The 21291-nt window shown below is 39.9% G+C and overlaps 2 protein-coding genes across 3 annotated transcripts in view; both read right to left on the bottom strand.

The window, feature by feature from the left end:
* Positions 1 to 414, bottom strand: part of NAA20 (N-alpha-acetyltransferase 20, NatB catalytic subunit) — a 37003-nt gene extending 36589 nt beyond the window's left edge. The window contains exon 1 of one of the 2 annotated variants that reach the window (XM_036244353.1): positions 316 to 414. In XM_036244353.1, the coding sequence (XP_036100246.1) occupies positions 316 to 368 (53 nt within the window). In that variant the 5' untranslated portion in view covers positions 369 to 414. The remainder of the gene's footprint in view (positions 1 to 315) is intronic. The other variant, XM_036244355.1, reaches the window with a different exon arrangement.
* A 13641-nt stretch (positions 415 to 14055) lies between these two features.
* Positions 14056 to 21291, bottom strand: part of RIN2 (Ras and Rab interactor 2) — a 114653-nt gene continuing 107417 nt past the window's right edge. Inside the window, exons 10-11 of the mRNA XM_036245782.1 lie at positions 18854 to 19017; positions 14056 to 15868 (exon numbers count right to left, since the gene is read on the bottom strand). Coding sequence (XP_036101675.1) covers positions 15545 to 15868; positions 18854 to 19017 — 488 coding nt within the window. The 3' untranslated portion in view covers positions 14056 to 15544. The remainder of the gene's footprint in view (positions 15869 to 18853; positions 19018 to 21291) is intronic.

Genomic DNA, 21291 nt, shown 5'->3' with positions numbered 1-21291 from the left:
GTACTTTTGGGGTGTCCACGGCAAGAAGAGGAAGCCGCGTCCCTGGCCCGTGGGCAGCAGCGCCGGGCGCCCGGCCCCCACCTCCGCCTACCCAGTGCAGACTGACAACGGCCGAGAACTGACCCAGGGTGGCGGGATGAAGTTGAAGCGCCCCAGCCAAGGTCAGCAGGGCAGTGTGCGTCCGCCCAGACCCCGCCTCGGACCCTGCAGCCCCCAGGGAGGCACCAGTGGCGGCCAGGCAGGGTTGACTCCTCGGACCCGAGCCCGGGCGAGGGGAGCCGTCGCCCGCACTCGCCCAGTGCGCATCTCACTCACATGTTGTTGAAGCGGAACAGGTCGTCGCACGTGAAGGCCCGGAGTGTGGTCATTGCTCGCCGCCGCCAAAGCCGGCCCGCCGCGACCTCGCCTGCGCCGGAAGTCAGCCAGCGAGCGGCCGCCGCGGTGTAGGGCGGGGAACTTCTTCCGGGTCACCAGTTGCTCGGCAACTACGCAAAGACGCAGCTCCCTCTAGCGGCAAGTCCGGAGCAGTCAGACCACCTCTGGAAGATCAAGGGGTTCTTACCCTCAGAACCTGGAAACCCCTCCACCAGAGTGACAGGGAAAAGTAGGCAATGCAGTGCCGTAGGAAGGAGACACAAAGTTGCCAGGATTAGGAAACCAATGCAGAAAAGCGGCGTTTAGGATCACTTGGGTGCCCCTTAGTAAACAAGGAAAGAAGTGGACGGGAATGGAAGGATTCATGGTCCAAAGAGTCCTGTCCCAATGATGCAAATCCAGTATGGGCTCTCAAATTTTCTGATAGCACGTTTAAAAACAAAAAAAGAAAGGTGAAATTAATTTTAATAATATTAATAATTTTAATAATATTTTATTTTACCTAGTATATTCAAAATATCACTTCACACATTATCAACAGAAAAACTATTAATGGAATGTTTTACTTTTTCTTTCTTTTGTATAAGTCTTTTAAATGGTGTATATTTTACATTTGCAACATATATTTAAATCCGGGAGCTAAATTGTCATCAGAAATACTTGTTCTGTATTTAGATTTCATAAAATTTATACATAAAATGCATGGTTAAAAATAGATGCACACGCCCTGGCCGGTTTGGCTCAGCACTTGGAGCCTTGGCCTGAGGTACAGAGAGACCCGGTTCCCTTCCCGTTAAGGGCGTGTACCTCGATTGCAGTTTGTCCCCGGCCCTGGTTGGTCGTGTGGGTGGCAGCCACTCGATGTGTCCCTTTCACATCGATGTTTCTTTCTCTCTCTTCCTCTCTCTCCCTCCCTCTCTATCTTAACAAAAAATGGAAAAATGTCCTCGGGAGAGGATAAAAAATAATAATAATAATAGATGCACACACCCAAACACTTCCAATCATGCTGAGTTTTCAAATAACTGAATGGAACATCAGTTTACAAATTTAAATTAAAGTTAAAAATTTCATTTATCAGTGGCACTAGCCACATTTCCAGTACTCAGTAGCCCCATGGGTAATAGCTGCCATCAAGTTGAGTGGCCCAGGTCCAGAGGCTAAGAAATGACCATGTTCTACTCATTTTTGGAGGTTTTTCTTTTTCTCCTCACCCCCTTTCTAAACAACTACTGAAGTTGTTTAGGGACAGTTTGCACAAGTTAAACCAACCCAAAGGACTCCTCAAGAAGAAATCTAAATTCCAAGGCCTTTAAGTCTCTAACTGTCCTGGGGCCAAAGTTGGTTCAAAGGAATCTCCTCATCAGGCCCCTACATAGACATGTGGCCCAGGCATGGAAGGAGGAGAGAGAGCAGGTAGTTAAAGAAGTATGTAGGCTCATAAGAAAGATCTCCCAAGGTCCAAGATCAGCTCTAGACCTTGTTTTCAAAACCTCAACAATGTAGGCATGTGAGTGTAAACACATGTGTGAAAGTCCCTGGGACTTACAAACTCATGTCCACAGGTACTACACATGCACCAGCAGGGCAAATGTGACATTATGAGCTCAGCTTCTGCCTTCCAGGTATTTAAACAGGGAGAAATTTTAGAGGCAATTTCAATATCAGCAAAGCCTAATGTGCCATAATAAATGAGTGTTAAAGGATAATATTTAGAAAAGGTAAAATTATTCTCATGCAAATATAAAATTAACATGTTAAACATTTTGACTCTTTAATCAAAAGGACCACTAAGATGTTACAACCTGTTTAAAGGAGAATTTAAAATGCACAAGACAATTGGAATTGCGGAAATGTATTTAGAAGTAGTGTAAAGCTTGTCAATACCCACAGAGCAGTAATCTATTGCATCTCCTGGATACACATGAAGCATTTATATTTCTATGGACAAGAATCACTTTTATTACTATCAATTTTTACAGCTTACAGTTTTGTAAAATAGGTCAAAAACAAGAAAAGGCAGAGTTAATCTGAAAGGGTGTACCTGACCAGACACCAGTCATCCTTTTTTTTTTTTTTTTTTGACCATTGCAAAGCATCTCACAATTTTTTTTTTCATGAACCTGTATTGGTTTGAAATTTGTTGTTTGTGAAGTTTTGATGATTTTTATAATTTTTATTTTGATTTATTAGCACTATAAACATAGGAAATGTATGGCTATTTTATATTTGTACCTATTTAAGTAATGTTATAATAAAAGGAAATTTGATTTTTAAAAACCACTGTGGATTAACACAAAGGCAACTCTCAAGCCCTGCAGGAGCTAGCTGTATGCTATGGGCTATCAGTTTACAACCGCTAACAGAAATTATGATTCTGAATCATTTCCAGACACAGATCAAAATTCTACAGTAGCTTCTTTGCAATGGCAATCGATGCCAGGCCATGAGAAATGTAGAAGAAATTAGAGAGAACATCTTGGAAACACAAGCTGGATCTCCTTTCTCTCCCTGTTTGAATACTTATTTTTAAACTCTTATCTGTTTCCATTGCTGAACACCTTAATACCTCTGATAAAATAGCACATAGAAGGGTGCTTGGCAGGTACTCAGTAAATATCAGTTGAATCGATAAATGAAAGGTGACATGTAAATCATACAGAAAATCGTCTGGCCAGTGTGAATCACTGGTTGACTATCAACCCATGTACCAGAAGTCGCCGGTTCGATTCCCTGTCAGGGCACATGCCCAGGTTGTGGGCCTGATTGCCAGGGAGGGCATGCATGCGGCCAATCGATGTTCTCTCATCGATGTTTCTCTCACTCCCGCTGCCTTCCTCTCTCTCTAAAATCAATAAAGAAAAAATATTTTTTAAAAAAAGATTATATAGAAAATCATGTCATCCTTAGTAGTTTATAAACAGGTGTTCACATTATCAGCTAAGTTATTTCACTGTGCCTCAGTTTCTGAAAAAGGTGCATAATAATAATCATATTCATCTCATTGGGCTGTTATGAGGATTAGATGAGCTAATATTTGTAAAGTACTTGTAATAGGGCTTGCCATTTAAGTTTTTATAAAAGAAAATAAATAAAAGTAAGTATTTTGCATTTTGAATAATTGAAACTTTGAAATGTAGAGTGTGGGAGAGACAAAACCCTCGACTGTGGAACCCGTGGCAGTCAGTGCAGGGGTGGTAGCACATTGTTCATGTCTTGAGGAGGAGGTCTTGGAAATGGATGGATCCTTTGAAGCCCCCTCCCTTTCTCTTATTGTCTTGCTCCACCCAGGAAAGCCTACATGCCAGTATGACGCATTTGATTTTATTTTTTTAAAGACCTCTTAGAGCTCTAAGTTTGTTTTTTGTTTTTCTAAGTATGTGTTATTTAATGAAAGTGATATATGCACATTATTTAGAAAATTGAAGACTTATTGCCCGGCTGGTGTGGCTCAGTGGTTGAGCATCAACCCATGCACAAAGAGATCACCAGTTTGATTCTGGGTTGTTGGGCCGAACCCCCAGTGAGGGGCATGCAGGAAATGGCCAGTCTCTTTTCTCTCTCATCTATGTTTCTATCTCTGTCTCTCCCTCTCCCTTTCTCTGTCTCTAAAAATAAAGAAAGAAAGAAAATTTTTTTAAAAAGAAAGAAAATGGAAGACTTGTAGAAGTGTACAAAGAAGAAAGCAACAAATCACTAAAAATTCTGCTACCCAGGAATAAAACCATGTTAACCCTTGAAGAACTTCAGACATCTTTTTTTGCAGTTTTAGGGGAGTGAGAAAAAGACTCTTATTTAAAAGAGGCTCAGATTATATATGTTAATATTATGTAAAACGTATTACTTTAATTTTTTAATTTAAAAGAATAAAAGAGAACTGACTTAAAACTAAAGATATTGCCAAGCACTAAATGGGTACCTAAACGTTTCCTTTAAAGTTTAAGTATATATTTTTATTACATCATGTATATTAAATATTATCTCAACATCTTAAGGAAAATCATTAGTAGATTAAAATTGTATTTTTTTATTATAAATTTTAATTTGGAACCCTATTGTCTCTTTGTAATGAAAGATGATCTGATTATGATTTTAGTATGTTCTCCTGATTATGTTACATGTATTATTATCACTTTTCAGAATGTATATACACATCTGTGTTATAAATACGCATCCCCCAGGTGTTTAATTTTAAGTATAATTGAGTAGATGTAACCCTCACCATCATTTTTTATTACAGTTTTCCCATTCCATTTTTCATTTTGATTCATTTATGGGTTGCCTGGATTTCATTATAGTCCTTTTTTTTTTCTGTGTTTTGCTTTGCTTTGTTTTCCAGGGGCTGGTCCTCTACTTCATAGCTCCTTGGTCTACTACAATGCCTGATTGGAAAATTGGCTGGATCTCCATGTGTCCCATGTTTTCTCTTCCCCAGAACTTTGTAAACATCTTTACTGCATTGCTTTTTGGTGTTTCAAGTTGCTCCAGGAAAAGAATAAGCCCAGCATGATTTCTGTTTTCCCTTTTGTGGATGACTTAGTTTATACTGGAGTGTCATAACACTTCCAGAAATTAAACATTCTTAACAGGGCATACATTGTAAATGTAGTGAATCCCTGACAATTTCACACTGAAATTTACACAAACACACAATCAAAGCTGGATCATTCTCACATTGCCAGTGGCAATGTAGGGTAGCACAACCTCTCTGGAAACGAGTTTTGTGGTTTCTTTACAAACTAAATACGCAACTACCATTTAACCTAGCATTTGAACTTCTGGGCATTTATCTACGAGAAATGAAAAGGTGTGTTCACAGAAAAAACCTGTACACAAATACTTAAGCCAGAGTCAAAAGTCTGTGTACTGTATGATTTCATTTACATGACCTTCTGGAAAAGGCAGAATTACAGGAGCAGAAAACAGATGTTAGGTTGACATGGGTATGGGGGAAGGGTTTGATGGCACTGATCATGATGGCGACTCCATGGCTGAATGTATCTACCAAAATTAATAGAATGTACACTAAAAAGAGTGCACTTCACTGTATGCAAGTTATATCTTAATAACCCTGACTTTTAAAAAACTAGAATAAACAACCTTTATATCATTGTCCCTACCATTTCAATAAATTTATTTGAAAAGCATGAATTACATTAAACTCCTTAGCGTCCCATAGTTACTTGCGCTTCTAGGACATGCTGTTATTTATTTCTATTTCAGTACATTAGAGTTTATTTTTAACGTGCAGAAAAACAGTTTCTGTCCTGGCTGCACATTTTCCCTACATTAAGGATGACTCATAGAACTTTTATTTATCATCTTACATTTCATGATTCCTTTTACTGCTGAGTTGGAAACACTACAAGCTTTTATCACATTTTATCTCAAAACATTTTCCTGCTCATAGAGACAAAATACCATGTGCTCTTCTGTAAATAGTGCTGACCCAGGATCACATCCATCATGGCAAAGTTCCACGTTTAAACAAGCAAACAGCTTGGCATTTCATCTGTTGTTGCTCCATTTTTTGTTCTGTTTTCCTTCAGATCACATGGAAATGACAAAGTGCACAGTAAATTAATATTTTTAAATATTTCTTTTCTTTATTGATTTTAAAGAAAGAGGGAGTGAGAGAAACATCAATGAAAGAGAACATCAATTGGCCGCCTCCTGCATGCCCCCCACTGGTGACTGGGCCCACAACCTGGGCATGTGCCCTGACCAGGAATTGAACCAGCGTCCTCTTGGTGTATGGGTCAATGCTCAACCACTGAGCCACACCGGCCGGTCAGTAAATTAATATTTCAATCAATCATAGGCAATAGGATTAACAATAAAGCAGCTTGGAAGGGTGGTTGTTGTCAAACAAAACATGTATTTCTTACAAAATAATAACTGGATACTATAGGTACATTGACTCTGACCATCAATAGCCTCATCTATTTTCAGTTTTTCTAACTAGTTGTATAAATGCACTCAACCATTCATATTGAGAGGTGACCATAGGTTTCAATAAAACACGACAGGTGGTACACATCTACTGCTTTCACTAAAATGAGAATAAAAAAAAAAAAATTAAATTGTTTTTCTTAAAGGCATAAATCCATAAGAACAAAGAGAATGCAGAAGACAATAGCCAATGAGAACTGGCAACAAAATTATGGGTGCTAGTAAACTCATTTAGCAGACTGAAGCAAGCTGAAAGTTCAGCTCCTGCAGGAGGACAAAAAAGCCAAGAACAAGGTAACTGATTCCTGGTGCAGAATATGGTGAGGCTCAAGGATTAGATAAACCAGGTACAGTAAAGGGAGAAGACAGAGTTTTCCTCCCTAGGGAGGCACAAGTAGCTGCATCCCTGAGCTCAGAGCACAGGCAGTGAAGAGTGAGAGGGAGACACTGCATTGAAAATTGGGAGTAAGTAAAAATGGGCATTCTTAAAGATGACCCCTGCAGAACAACTGCAACCCCCAATAGGATTTTGGAGAATATTTTTTGTGGAAAAACTGCCTGACCTAAAAAAAATTTTCACAGATATTCACATTTTGCAACCCTCCAATAAAATGAACAGGCTGTCAAATGGTTACCCTGAGGGAAAGACCATCAGTTCACAAACTCTGCCCAGTGTACACAGCTTCCAGTAAGCTTTGTGGTGCTTTACATTTAATGATCAATAGCTAAAAGAATATTTGAGTAGTGCCTCTAACCCAAAAGACAGACATCAAAACACTCAGATAAACAAAATTGGGATAAACAGAAAAAAAATCTTACTATAATGAATATCCACAGAAAGATAAGAAAATATTACATCCATGGAAAAAAAGAGCATTATGTTATTAAAATTACATTTAGAGACAAAACTTAATTCTTGGAAAATGCAAATATGTTATTATAAATAAAAATTTCAATAATTGAAGCAATGCCAAAAGTATAAGAAATAAAGAGGAAGTAGAAATTAAAGCTCAAAAAAAGAAGAAGATGCCCGGCCCGTGTGGCTCAGTGGTTGAGCATCGACCCGTGCACCAAGAGGTCACCGGTTTGATTCCTGGTCGGGGCACATGCCCAGGTTGTGAGCCCAATCCCCAGTGGGGAGCATGGCATGCAGGAGGCGACCAATCAGTGTTCTCTCTCATCGACGTTTCTCTCTCTCTCTTCCTCTCCCTTCCACTCACTCTAAAACCAATAAAGAAAAGACAAAAAATTAAAAATTAAAAAAAAAAAAAAAAAGGAAGCTCAGTTTAGCAGGTCCAATATTGAAATTAAAGGAATTTCAGAAAGAGAAAATGGACAGGAAAAAAATGATCACTTAAAAATATATAAGAAATGTTCTCAGAATTAAAGAATGTGAGTCTCCAGAGCAGTGGTTCTCAATCTCTGGGTCGCGACCCCTTTGGGGGTTGAACGACCCTTTCACAGGGGTAGCCTAAGACCATTGTAAAACACATATTTCCTATGGTCTTAGGAACCGAGACACTGCTCCTTTATCCACCTCCAGGTGGGTCCACCCACATGCAGATACACCCACATACAACATGAGGAACTGTATTAAAGGGTTGCTGCATTAGGAAGGTTGAGAACCACTGCTCCAGAGGGAGAAAGACCACTGAGTTTTCAATACAATTAAATAAAATTCACATTGAGACACATCATTGAAATTTGAGAATAGTGGGGATAAGAAGATTCTAAAACTTTCTGGAAAATGGAAGGGAGGTGTATCAGTTAGTGACTTAATCTAATTTATGGGTGGTTCAGTAGTTCTGGTCTGAGCTGGTTGCATGATGGTTGTATGGTCTAAGACTGCCTCACTCACTGTCTGAAACTTGCTGTGTTGGCTGGGTCTTCTCTCCACACAGTCTCTCATCTTCTAGGAAACCAGTTTAGATTTGTTCACAAGGGTGATGGAAAGGGTTTCTCAGCAGCAAGAGTGAGCCAGCCCAATGCACACGTACTTTTCAAACCTCCACTTGCATCATGTTTGCTATTCTCCTTTTTACCAAAAAAGATAGGACAAAATCATGTGAATGAACCAGTGTCATGCAGAAGAGCATTGAAGGGCTCAGCGTTGTTCAGAATCATTGCCTGGAGAAATGGAAGAGTTCTGCAAGATCTACCACCCTTTCCCTTTGCAGTTGGGGCTGGTGAGTCTGAAGGAGCTCACTTTTCCAAATGTTTTAATCAGTTCATTTCTTGGTAACTATTTTCCATAAATTTTTAGAATCTGGTCACCATTGAAAATGATTATTTCTGCCTCTCCATTTTTTGTTTTCTCTTTCTAGAATACCTATTATTTGAATATCGGACCTACTAGATTGAGCTTCCCCGCCCTTTCTTTGAACTTTAATTCCTGCTTCCTGTCTTTATTTCTTATACTTTTGGGGGCATTGTTTCAATTATTAGATTGTTTTTTACTTATAATAGCATATTTGCAATTTCCAAGAATTTGTTTTTGTCTCTGAACATATTTTTATAACATTTTATTCTTTTTTCCATACATGCAAGTCACATTGCCAAGGGTGTCAACACAGGAAGGAGTGATTTATTATAACAATCTGCCATGTCAATATACTGTTTCCATAAAGACAATTATTCTCATGGTCTTAACATCCTTGATTTTAAATATTGTGTTAAAGGAAGAAGAATTTTTACTATTAGCTAAACTCTATTTCTCAGGTATTAATTATAGTATGATCTGTTTTTTGTTTTTGTTTTCTGTTTCTCCCAGTTCTATTTTTCTGTTTGATTGTTTATCTCTGCCTTTTGGGTTAGAAATTCTATTTAAATGTTCAGTGATTTTTAACTAATGATAATTAAATGTAAAGCACCAAAAAGCTTATTGGAAGCTGTGTGTATACATTTAATTAAATGGATCTTCCATGTTTCTCAAAATTGGTGAGTAAAAAGGCCCTATAACAAATAGATCCCCTGGGAATGATATGCCTGTAGAAGGAAGTTAGCTGTCCTTTCAGAAAATAAAAGAAGCTCATATAAACTTCCTACACCACATATAGACAGTGTGACTAATAATGCAGACTACATGATGATGTCTCTGTGGGCACACATACATACACACACCCACGCATGTGCAAGCAGCTGGCCAAGACAGAAAGAACCTTCTGACTCAGCCTGTTATGACAGTAGCACACCTACATTTGTTTAATTATATCAGCTACACAAATGCCACTGACCCCACTATGCCTGAACTAATACTTCTCAATCATGTGTATCATCTGGGGATTTTGTTAAAATGCACATTCTCTCATCCAGCAGTTCTGCAAGGGGCCGGAGCTCTCAGCAGTTCGGTGCACAGACTGTATTTTCAGCAGCAAAATTTAAACTATGCACATTCTGAAAAGAAATTTGAAATTTGCCAAGTATCATATTTCCATATGCTTATAAAAAGTAGAAGTTACCCAATATTCTAGTTACTTCAATTATACATTTACTTCTGATAGTTTATCTTTGGTAGTTTATTGCTCTTTGCAGTTATTCTTTCTGTAGGTTTATAGTGGATTCCTGAGTCTGTTTTGCATGAGATTATACACCAATAGACTGCTGAAAGAGAGTGAGAAAGATAAAATTTAATAAAACTGCAATCTGATACACCAGTCCACGTCATAGTTTGTAGACTTGACAAGAAATTGGAAGCAAGGGCATCAAAGACAAAGAAAATCACATCAAATATCTTATTATTTTTGGTAAAGCAAAAATGCTTTAAGAGTAATCCTGTTAAATGTTATACATGTATATGTAAATATCTAAATAACTAAGTGAATATAATAAAATAAGAGAGAAAAAGTTGTTAGAATTATCACTGACTATCGTTACACTTTTACTTAAGTAATAATTACTTTCTGGGAAGTGCTACTGTCTGCTCTCGCTATGGCAAAAGTCACCAATGGCTATAGGCCCTGATGATGCTCTTGGCCAGTAGGGAATACTGGGACACTCCCAATTTAGACATAAAACACTACTATCACCACCACCACCACCACCCTCATCAACAACAACCAAATTAATGGGTGGCATTCACTTCATTTTTAATCCTCCCACACTGAGCATCTGACCCCAATATATATATTTTTAATATACCTGTTACTGCCTTTCTTCTATTTCATAAAAACAAAACAACATGAGTGGGAAAGTAGAAATAAACAGTATAGGAAAAATTTCAAAGAAGTTGATTATCTAATGATAATAATGAATATTTAATGTGCTTATAGTGTGTTAGGTAGTGTTCTAAGACTTCACAGAGATTAATTCATGCTAGCCTTGTGGCATTCTGATGAGCCAAGATAAGAAGTACGTGTTTGACAGTGCCCATGTGTGTATGTTTTGAGGATATAAGCTGTGGATGTAATTTTATTTACACATATTGTTATGTTTTAACTTTTTAAATCGCTTCTAGTTAATATGCTAGAACTGTACTTCCCAATATGGTAGCCACTGGCCACATGTAGCTAACGAGCATTGGACATGTGGCCAGTGTGAAATGACATGTGCTATAAGTGCAAAATACACACAATGTTTTGAAGACAGTGTTAAAAAATAATATTACATAAAATACCTCTTTATTATTTTAGATTATTGAAATATATTTGGAATATCATGAGTTAAAAATAGATTACTAATATATTACTAACATAAAATAAATTATTAGTAATATAGTGATATATTATTGTTGATTTTACCCATTTTTCCTCTCTTTTAATGTGGCTACTAGAATATTTTTAGATGACCTACATGGCTAGTTTCATATTTCTATAGAATAACACCATACTAGAAGTACACATCCCATGGTCTTCTGCCAGCCGAATAAGAAATAAGGTCGAGAACCTGCACTTGCTTTGGTGTTAGTGGCCCGAGACAGGTCTTACCTCTCCCACGTGTGTTTCTGAAGACCCATTAATCTAAACAGGTGGTTCTCAGCCTTGATTTTGCAGTAGAATCACCTTGGAAATTTTGGTAAATATGGCAGCCTGGTGCCCATCTGCAGAGATTTTGATGGTCTGGAGAGCTTAGGCATCAGGAGCTTTAAAAGCCCAAAGGTGATTTGAAGAATTGGTCAAAGCTTAGAACGGGATCCAAATAGGAACAATGGACTCAGTCCTGGTGATGATGGGCAGGGGGTGAGGGGCAGACAGTGTTTGCATTGGGGTCTGTCACAAGCTTTGTGTCTCTAGTTGGAATTAGAGAAACAAGCTGTGACAAGGATGAGGCAAGTCAGAGCCCTCCTTTCGGCAAACAGCCTTGTAATAGCTTTTATTAAAAACTACTGTGTGAGATGGGCTGATGAACAAAATAGATCCAGACACATAGAAAGGAGTATGCTTCAGACTGACAAACCTCAGAGGAGTGGGGGGGGTGGGGGGGGTGGATGAGATGAACCAAAAAACTTATATGCATGTGTACATAACCAATGGACATAGACAACAATGCTGAGGGGGGGGGAGGGGGTTGGGGGGGTGGGATGGGGAGGAGGGTTCTAGGTGGGAAAAGGAGAAACATCTGTAACAAAAATAAATTAATAAAAATTGAAAAAATAAAAATGGAAAAAAAAATGTGTGAGGGAAAACCTGCACTGAAGTCAGGGAGAGAAATGAGAGGAATAGAAGGAATGGAGCTAAATGAAGGGGAAAGAAAAGCCACAGCCAAAAATTATCTTAGTATATGAGGTGCTCTTTCCCCAGGAAAACAAGGGCTGGTTACAGAGGTGCAAACCACCCTCCGGTCCTCCACCTCACTGCAGGGGCTGAGGGAAGCCAACCTGGAGGAGAACCACAGCCTTGAGCTGAGTCTGGTCTGGCTACCCCAGGTCGGCGGTCCCCTTCTCTGCCCAGGTTGAACAGGAAGGGCTGACTGCAGTAGTTCTAATGTGTTTAGTCAAAGGAAAGACTCAGATTCATTTATATTATGATATTCTAAATGTCTATTATGTAGAGAGTCTCAGATTCTGCTTAGGAATATTCGTTTATTAGAATCAGGATAAGAAGCTGCTCCCATCCCTCCATTGTTACACTTCAGCCAAGGCTTCCACACTCAGCCTCCCCTGCAGCCCTGCGGACTCAGGCCGGAATGTGCTTACCACTTTATTCAAATTATTGGCCCAGACTTTTCTAAATAATTTTAACTTTATAGGCCTTTCCTGGCAAAGTCAGTGTTCATGTGGCAAACGTTTGTGTCAACTGCCGGCTTTGACTTCCTTTGACACTGGAGAAAATTAGATCTTTCTCAAATAAGATCCTCTTCTCTAAGACAAAACACTATTTTCCTTCTCCCTCCTTCTATCTCTTCTTTCTTATCTGTTTATAATTCTGCAATGTTATATAAATTTTTTCACACTCCCAACTTGATCAGGGTTAAGTAAACCACCAATAGTTTTGGTCTCAGATACACCATTATGAATATGGTCTGAAAAATAATGTATTTGGGGATTTTACTATCAGATACCGCCAGATAATTAAAATACCCGTGTCCCAGGTACTGTAACATTTCTCTCAGACATTGGGAGTAGTCAGGCAGTGCTATTAATAGTCAGAGTAACTGAGGTGGGAGCTGCCCAAAGAAGGCACATTTATGAATGAAAGCATTCATGGTTGGGCTTCCTGCCTTTTGTGTTTTCTTATAGATCTCAAGTTGTAACTTTCACATGACATAAACTACTTTAACAGTTTCTATTTCTATTCTCTGTCCCCGGGGGGCAATATTTGGCAGTGCATGCAATATTTTTAAGAAATCCTTTCCTCTGGCCGGCATTCAACTTTTATAATATATTTTTAGATCTGGAAATACATTCTCTACTCCCTCCACCAGCATCCTCTCATTCCTTCCAAACTACCAAAACCTGTTTCCTGACAATTTGAGAACTGAGAAATGTCTGCATGGGGGAAAAAGTGAAGACACATGTTATGTTGTAATTTTAGCAGGGAAATATTGCCCAATGACAAAACCAGGCACTGTCTTGTGATGTTTTTTTTTTGCTCGCACTAATTTTTCCTATTTTGATCTCACTAAAGGCTGCTGAGGCTACTCCCATTCAGATGTTGTGACTTGCTTTAAATCAGCAAAGTATTGATTTCTAAGGATGAGAACAACACAATGATGACCTTAATTTGGAGAGTGGGGAGGACAACTATATATGCTCACCGTCATTTTTATTCATTGTAAATACAAAAAACAGGCAGTCTATTCCGCTGTTCTGATACCGAAGCACCCATCCTACTGGGTTAGATAGTTTGTTCAGACACAAGGACTTATCAAGCACTTGCTAAGTGCCAGGCAGGGCTCCAAGCACCAGAAATATAGCAGCAAAGAAAACCAAGCCTCTTCCCTGCTGATTTTGAAGGATCATTGAACTCTGAGCCAGGGCACTTCGGAAGTTGCAAAACAATGGGCATGTTGTCTGCTGGGCCCTTTTGATTAACAGTGATTTTTCTTTAGGTCCAACAAAGCCAATTACTGTCTAGGTAACACTGGAAATCCTTTTAGGTTAGAACACTCTTTTCCTTCTGCTCCTTGATTTTTGCCTTATATCAGTACATAAACTGTTGAAAAAGGTAAACTTTTCTGTTTCCTCTCTATGGATTACCTAACCACAAATACTGTCTTGGGATTCAGATTTATATCACATTATGTGGCTCACAATTATATTCTGCTTCTCAAAGAAAAAAGACAACCAAAGAATATTTCAAAATTATTTTCACACATGATTATTGTACAGTATTACAATGTATTATGTGCAAAATTCCATTTAAAAATCATTTATAAAAGGAAGTATAACACAGTATGTGCTGAGGGTTCTGAATGTATCACCAAAGTTAACAAAGGAACAAGGTACAAAGCCAACCAAATTAGACTAGGCATCTTTACACAGTACACTAACATGTTTTTGCAACTATCCCTGTCACATTGATACAAGACCCTCATACTTTGTGCACCTCAACCAGGTTTCACAAAACATAAATGTACTTCACCATACATTCTTAAAATGCAGATGGACTTTTGGTGCATTTGCAAACTTTTCCAAACAGCATCTTACTTAACTCAGTGAAAGTCATAGTACACATTACTAGGTTTCCACATTACTTATGCAGAAAAGGGGGGAAAAAGTGTTATCTTTTTTTTTCTCGCAGTTTTCAAAATTGTTTCCAAAAGCAAATAACATGGAAAATTTTTGCCAAATCTCACTGCATGTTTACAATATTCTCAACATAGATAGTTCCTTCCATCTTTTCCCACTTCCTTCAAGGAGCCTGAACCAGCAGACTAACTCCTTAGTCCTTTGTTAGAGTCTGTATTTCTCTCCCGATCTCTCTCTACATTCATGTCTCTCCTGATCCTCAGCATCACTTGGTTAAAACACAAAACAGCACAATATCACTGAGCATGAACAAGGTAACAGTACATCAGGTTTCCAAAGGCATTCGGTGGCCAGTGTCAGTAATACATCACTTTAAGAAATCCAGCAGTCTCTCCCCACAAAGTTGCCAAAACATCCAGTTACAGAAGAGAGACTTTTAAAATGCAATACTCTCAAATCCAGCAAGAGATTTCTTTTTGAATATTAAATGTTAAAATCACATGCATAATTATAGAATATTTTAAAGTTACAAAAATATTTTAAAAACCAATCCCGACAGTTTACCTGCAACTGCTATAAAAATTTCTATGAAATATATAAAAACACAAAGGCTCTGTGAAAAATAAAATAAAAAATAAGAAAGAAAGAAAAGAAAAAAGGAAAAGGATGAAGCTATCCGCAGAACTGAGAAGTACCTAATGCACTGCATCAGCCAGTCTTGTCAAACACCTGCTGTTGAATTCAAGAGAAGAGCTTGTACCTTAAATGTTTATTCAGCACATATACATATTGGTGAGCCCACGTAGAACCTGACTACGAGTAGGTAGCAAACACGCTTCGGATGCTTAGACCATCAAATGCCATTCTCCATCTCTGAATGAGAATCCTACTGTTTCATGAACCTCAACTACCTTGCTTGGCAATGTGGCTAAAGATGCCCTTGGCCAAGTCAGTCTATGAATGGCTTAGTCACTGAATCGAGGGGTCCCCAAGGAGGTGACTGCTTTTCAAGCACAAGCACGTGGAAGGAAGGAGGCTAAGTTGCATTTCCCCCACCCCTTCAATGCACCACTGGAAAGTCGTGGGTGTCTTCTAGGAGTTGGTGAGATCTTCTTCCCCATTCTGGAAAATGATGCCGTAAGGATCATTCTTGATACGCTTGTAGACAAAATGGAAGATGTGGGGTTGTGGCCGGCTGTGAAGCTCAGCCTTAATTTTTTGAGGGTAAGTGTCCTCTGCCAGCTGTTGCCATGTTTCATCAACAAAGAGGAAGAGACTGTACTCCTCAGGGTCCCCCACCTTAAACTTCTCGGCACAGAGCTGACACACATCCTCAGTGGTGACGTACGGTCTCACGAAGAGGGTCTTTCCTGTGCAGCCACTGTTGACCTCCTGGAATGCAACTCGGAGGTAATTCTGCAGGTAGAAAGAGAGATGTGGGGTCCAAGTGAGAAGAGGGAAATGAGACAGAGCAGCAATAAGTGAGCACAATGAGATGCAAGTGAGAGGTCTAACTTGCAAGCCACTCCAGACTTTGGCTCCTCAAATGTCAGAATACGGAGCCTCCGTATTTTCTGCAGGAAAGAGGCTGAGACAAATTTGGACAGTGGGGAGAGCAACTATATGGACTGAGTGGCTGTATTTTAATTCATTACAAATATAAGGAGTAGGAATTTCATTCAGCTGTTCTGATCTTTGAGTGTCCTTCAAAAACCCTGGTTAAGAAATCCCTGGTGAAAAGTGTGAACCAGATCCAATATTGGGTTTATTCCCAGCTTGAAAAACAAACTAAACAGAAGAGCCTGAACCAGCAGTCAACAGGAAGAGACATGTAAACTATGTAGACACAAGAGCACATATTGTACTCACTTTGGACTGCTTTTCATGAGGCTTAGCAAGGGCAATAATGTTAGGTTGGACCACAAGATCCTGCCAATATTTGACCATTTTCACCTCCCCATATGGTGATTTCATGTGGTTCAACCTAATACAAATGGCTGAGTGCAATATGGAAAAAGTCGACAGGAACAAATTTTCGATTCTTCCAAAAGGCTTTGGAGATGGCGCTGATTAAGTGCAAAATGGTGTTGCAGGGACATAAAAAGAGATGCTTGCAGGTGTGGCATTGTGAGCAGCACCAGGTGTATACCATCACAAAATACAATAAGCTTCCTATACCACAGACACAAAGCCCAGATGAGATATAAAGAATCCTACTCATAAGAGGCTCTCTGAGATTTTGTGACCCTGGACAAATTCTTTAGTTTCCTCTTCTTTAGGAGTGGGGTTACCAGATAAAATAGAGAACACCCAGTTAAATCTGATTTCTCAGACATAAAACAGTTTCCTTTTCTAGATCTGGCAAACCTACTCAGGAGTGAAGGGAAGTTATACGCTCTATCCAGGGTCCCACATGGTTACCAGGAGGGTTTACTGGGATATTGGAAGGGAAAGCTCCAGCAAAGGGAAGAACCACGTGCTCTGCACTGGTATGTAACTCTGATGTGCTTGAATTAGAACACCTTAGTGAGCACACTGCTCCATTTTACCCCACCCCACTCTCGTCCCATCTCAACCTCCAACACCTGGCTCACACACTTGGTATCCATTTACTCCTTGACTTCTGAAGAGAACTTTGTGAAAGAAGTCTACATTTTTTGCATTTGATGGGTGAAGAAACTGAGGCACAGAGAGGCTAAGCAACTTGCCCAAGGCCACACAGCTAGTGAGTAGCAGAACCAGCATTCCAGCATCTTTACCGCTGTTGGGGGCTGCCTCTTCAGTGTGAGGACACTTGTGTCTGTTTGTGACTCCTGATTTAGGAGTTCCAAATGGAGTTTTGTGTCTGAGTTTTTGTTTTTACACCCAAACAGTGCTGCAGTGCTGACAATTCCACTCTAGGGTTCTATTTTAAGTATATATCTCCTGGATGAGTGGGGATAGTGGAAAGAGGTTTGAAGAAGAAAGGGGGCACTAGGGCCTCTGGGGTCTCTAGGTTAGAAGCTCCAGATGAAGAGAGGAGATAGGAAGAAGGGGCTGGTGGCAGGTGGGGAGATAAAAGAATAAGCTGTTCTCATTTCTTCTGTTCCTCTCCTCAGAGTGTACAACCTTAGGAGTCCCCTCCTGGGATAGGCAATCACAGTACCCCAAGGGCCTGCATATGCAAAATCACTTAACATGTGGACAGCTCTTCAACACCTCAGGGGGGCAGGGGAGCACACAGTATATATTCTTGCTTTTTGGATTTATGTACCAGGGAAGGAATTTCTGAGAACACTGTTTTCTTGGAGAAGAACTTGAAGATCTTGCCTTTCCATGAAGGGTTGACTTTGAACCAAATGTACATTTGACTATTCTCAGAGCATTGAGAGGCAGAAAAGGCAAGGAAGGTGAATCTGAATATGGTCATGGACAAATCCGTCCTGCTTAAAAATTCACCACATTGGCACACAGAAATAAAACGCAGTCGGATTTTATAATTTGATTTGGAACTTGCAAAATATGATTCAAAGACATTTGCAGACTTACTTATAATTTCATAGACTATGAACAAACCAATGGTTGTTGTGCTGGGTAAGTTTTCTAAAGCCCTAATCTGCCTCTGCTTTCTAAGAAACAAGCTCTTGGGACTTTCTCATTCCTGGGCACCTGCACACAGTCATGGACAATCCAGACGGGGACTCACGCAGGGCCTGACCTGCTGCCAGAGCTGAAGCTGCCAGTGAGATTCTCGATCTTCTGTTTTGGGTGGAGAAAAAGGAAGGGGAGGAGGGAAGGCATTCCTGGACCTCTTCCTTTCCTCAGAGACCAGGTTGACTGCAGCACCTAACACTGGTATTTCCACTCAATCATTTTTTTTTTAAGTTTTATTTATCGATTTTAGAGAGAGAGAGGAAGGGGGGGGGGGGTAGAGAAAAAAAAACATCAATTTGTTGTTCCACCTATTTATGCATTTATTAATTACCTCTTGTATGTGCCCTGACTGGGGATTAGACTGAAAACCTTGGGATGATTCTCCAACCAACTGACCTACCAGGCCAGGGCTCCACTCAATCTTCTGATGAAATAAAATACCCACCACCTGTGCTGAGAGCTTCCTTCTTGACTTTCTGTCTGCTAAGGTGCTCAGTATTCATGCTGAACATTCTGTTAGAAATCCTGCCTTAATTTGATTTTGTTTTCTTAAGGGCAGCAAAACTTGGGTCAAACCCACATATACTTTTTTTACTATAAGCAAAACAGAGAAGTGAAACAAGGTCAGAGGGTGGTTTAAAATATCTCTTCTGCTGGATGATTTGAAAAAGGAGGGATCTAAGGCATCCTGAGCTCTGTGTGCCCTGTAGCCAAGTCTGTCTTCGTGGAGGACAAAGAAAGCAGTGTGCCCCAACCCCGCCCACATACCTGAAAGTCATCCACTGAAGGGATGGTCCGGTTGGTGGTTCTCCGTTTGTGCCACTGCCTCAGGGTGTCTCTGGTCTCTGAACTGAGCAGTCTTGCAGCTTGCTCTTCTTGAAAATTCTTTATCAGAGAAAGTGCCCCATAGGCACTTGTCAAGTAATAGCCTCCTAGAAAGGACAGAAAGAGTGAGTTTCCAAGAGTTTCACGCTCTGGTGATATGTTAGGGGACTTAGGGAGGTTATGCTTTATATTTTCTCCATTTCTCCCACACTCATTTCCTGTGGGACCACAGAAGCACATACCTAAGAGCACATCCTTCATGCCTCCATTTGTCCATTCATGCATCATCCCCATGGAAGTACTGGTGACCCAGGCCTATGCCAGGGATGGGGACGCCAACGGCCCTGGCTGACAATGCTCTGTTTTCACTAATGGGACTCCCACTCCAGTGGGCAAGACATATACAAATTATTATTTCTAAATTATTAAAATAATAATTATTTCATTATTTAAAATAAAATCTAAATTATTTAAAGCGCAATTTGTGAAAATGTTTGCCAGAAAAGGTCAGATCTTTTTGTTGAGGCCTGATGAAGGTGAGGAGGCATGTGAGGTGGTGATGTCAACAGCTCTGAGGTCAGAATCATTTACTTTAGCAACAGGAGTCTGCATATCTCCTGGCAATACTTTCTTTGAAGCTTCCTTTTTTTAGGGATTAATATTTTTTAAATTTTAAATAAAATACATGCTTTGAAAGGACTGCACAATACAAAAGAGTGCACAATAACGTGGGTTCTTCAAAAGATCTTCGCCCTCCAGATTCCCTTTCCTACCCTTACTTGGGAACTAAGGTGACACATTGAGGAAAAAGTAATTTACAAGGAGAAGCAAGTAATGCCCTTTGATGGTGCATTTAGAAAATCTTTCTTATGCTTGGAGAGTGTTAAAAGACTACAGCGCCGTGAGATATACAGAAAAGTGTTCACAGTTTTGTCCTCAACCATAATTTCGTGCTGAGGAACTTGCAAGCACCGTGCTATGGAACCACTAGGGGGCGCCCACAGTGTATATTAAAAATTCCCTAACTAGACACCTGCATTTTAAATTGAGAAAAACTCTTTGTCAAAACACTATTGAATTTCTACCATGAGCCCAAGACAGGTACAAAGCAGGGGGTGGGTTTGTAAGAAGTAGAGTCTGAGTCCCTACTCTATAGAAGTTTATAAATTTATTAAAGGAAATGAACACTAGTAGTTTATTCATGCAGGGACCATAAGTTAGTTGTGGTTAAATCAGTTCTGTACAGAAGTACCACTTCGATGGCCGAAGTATTTACCTGCTAATGAAAGATCACAGACAATGCTCTCTCTGTTCAACAAGTGACAACAGTCAAGACGGCAATTGGTCCACCATCTGAGAATCGCAGTGGACATATAACTTGAGATAGAAACATACCTTTTTGGTTTCCAGGTCACTGACTGAGATTTGGGGGTTATTTTTACAGCAGCAGCATCTAGGCCACTCTGAGCAATACACTTTCCATGCACATATCACATGTCAGGCTTTTTGTTTAGAGTTATTTGAATAGTTGAATGGTCCCACCAGCTTGGGGTAAGTCCCCCAGGGCAGCCCCACATGCTAGTACAGAATTGTGAGTAGCTGATTTTTACTAAATATTTGCCCCAAGAACAAATCAGCCATGACTGAACATGAAACACAGTATTACATTTAAATGCGACACAGAATTTCAGGAGAAATCAACATCGACTTAAATATTCAAGAAGAGGTGTTAGTATTAGAGCTGGGACTTGGAGGGACTTTTACAGTCAAGTTAGGGAGGGAGGGTGTTTCTTTTGGATAGCAAATTTTAGACTCCATAGATCTGATCTGTTTAGGCCACTAAGGAGAAAACTCAAAATGCTGGAAGCACAGAACTGACCACCCTTTGAAACATGTGGATGCAATTAGAGGAAGGTTTACATTTCAGCAAAACTATAACCCTACCACAAGAGCTTTGCACTTAAAAAGGGGTTCTATGTTGCTTTTTCCATAAACAAAACTACCTGCTTAAACAGCAGAAAAGAGATATGGGCTGTTGCCCTTCAAAACAAAGAGGGCCTTGGGCAGGCATCAGAGGGCTGGGTGGGTGATGTAGCTCTCCGTTCAGCAGCTTCTTCCTCCCGGTCACATAGCTTCAGTTCACTGAAATAAAGGCCTGGTCTGTAACCACAGCCAACCTGACTGGGCTGCCCTGCTCTCCCAAGGAGGAAAGACAAGAAGCCTGAGACATAGTTAAAGGGAAGCAGGCTCTAATTTAAGCATGAGTCACAAGCTACTCTATATGTTTACTAGCTGGGTCCGTGTGTTCCTCTTATGTGTGATTCCTGGAGGTGAGAACAGCAACCTGCTCTTCTGTCATCAACACAGTGTCCAAGGCAGTG

The sequence above is a fragment of the Molossus molossus genome, unplaced genomic scaffold (genome assembly GCF_014108415.1).
Source record: "Molossus molossus isolate mMolMol1 unplaced genomic scaffold, mMolMol1.p scaffold_m16_p_6, whole genome shotgun sequence".
In the NCBI taxonomy this organism is placed as follows: domain Eukaryota; kingdom Metazoa; phylum Chordata; class Mammalia; order Chiroptera; family Molossidae; genus Molossus; species Molossus molossus.
Note: the sequence above shows the minus strand (reverse complement) of the source record. Positions and strands in the feature narration are given on the sequence as shown.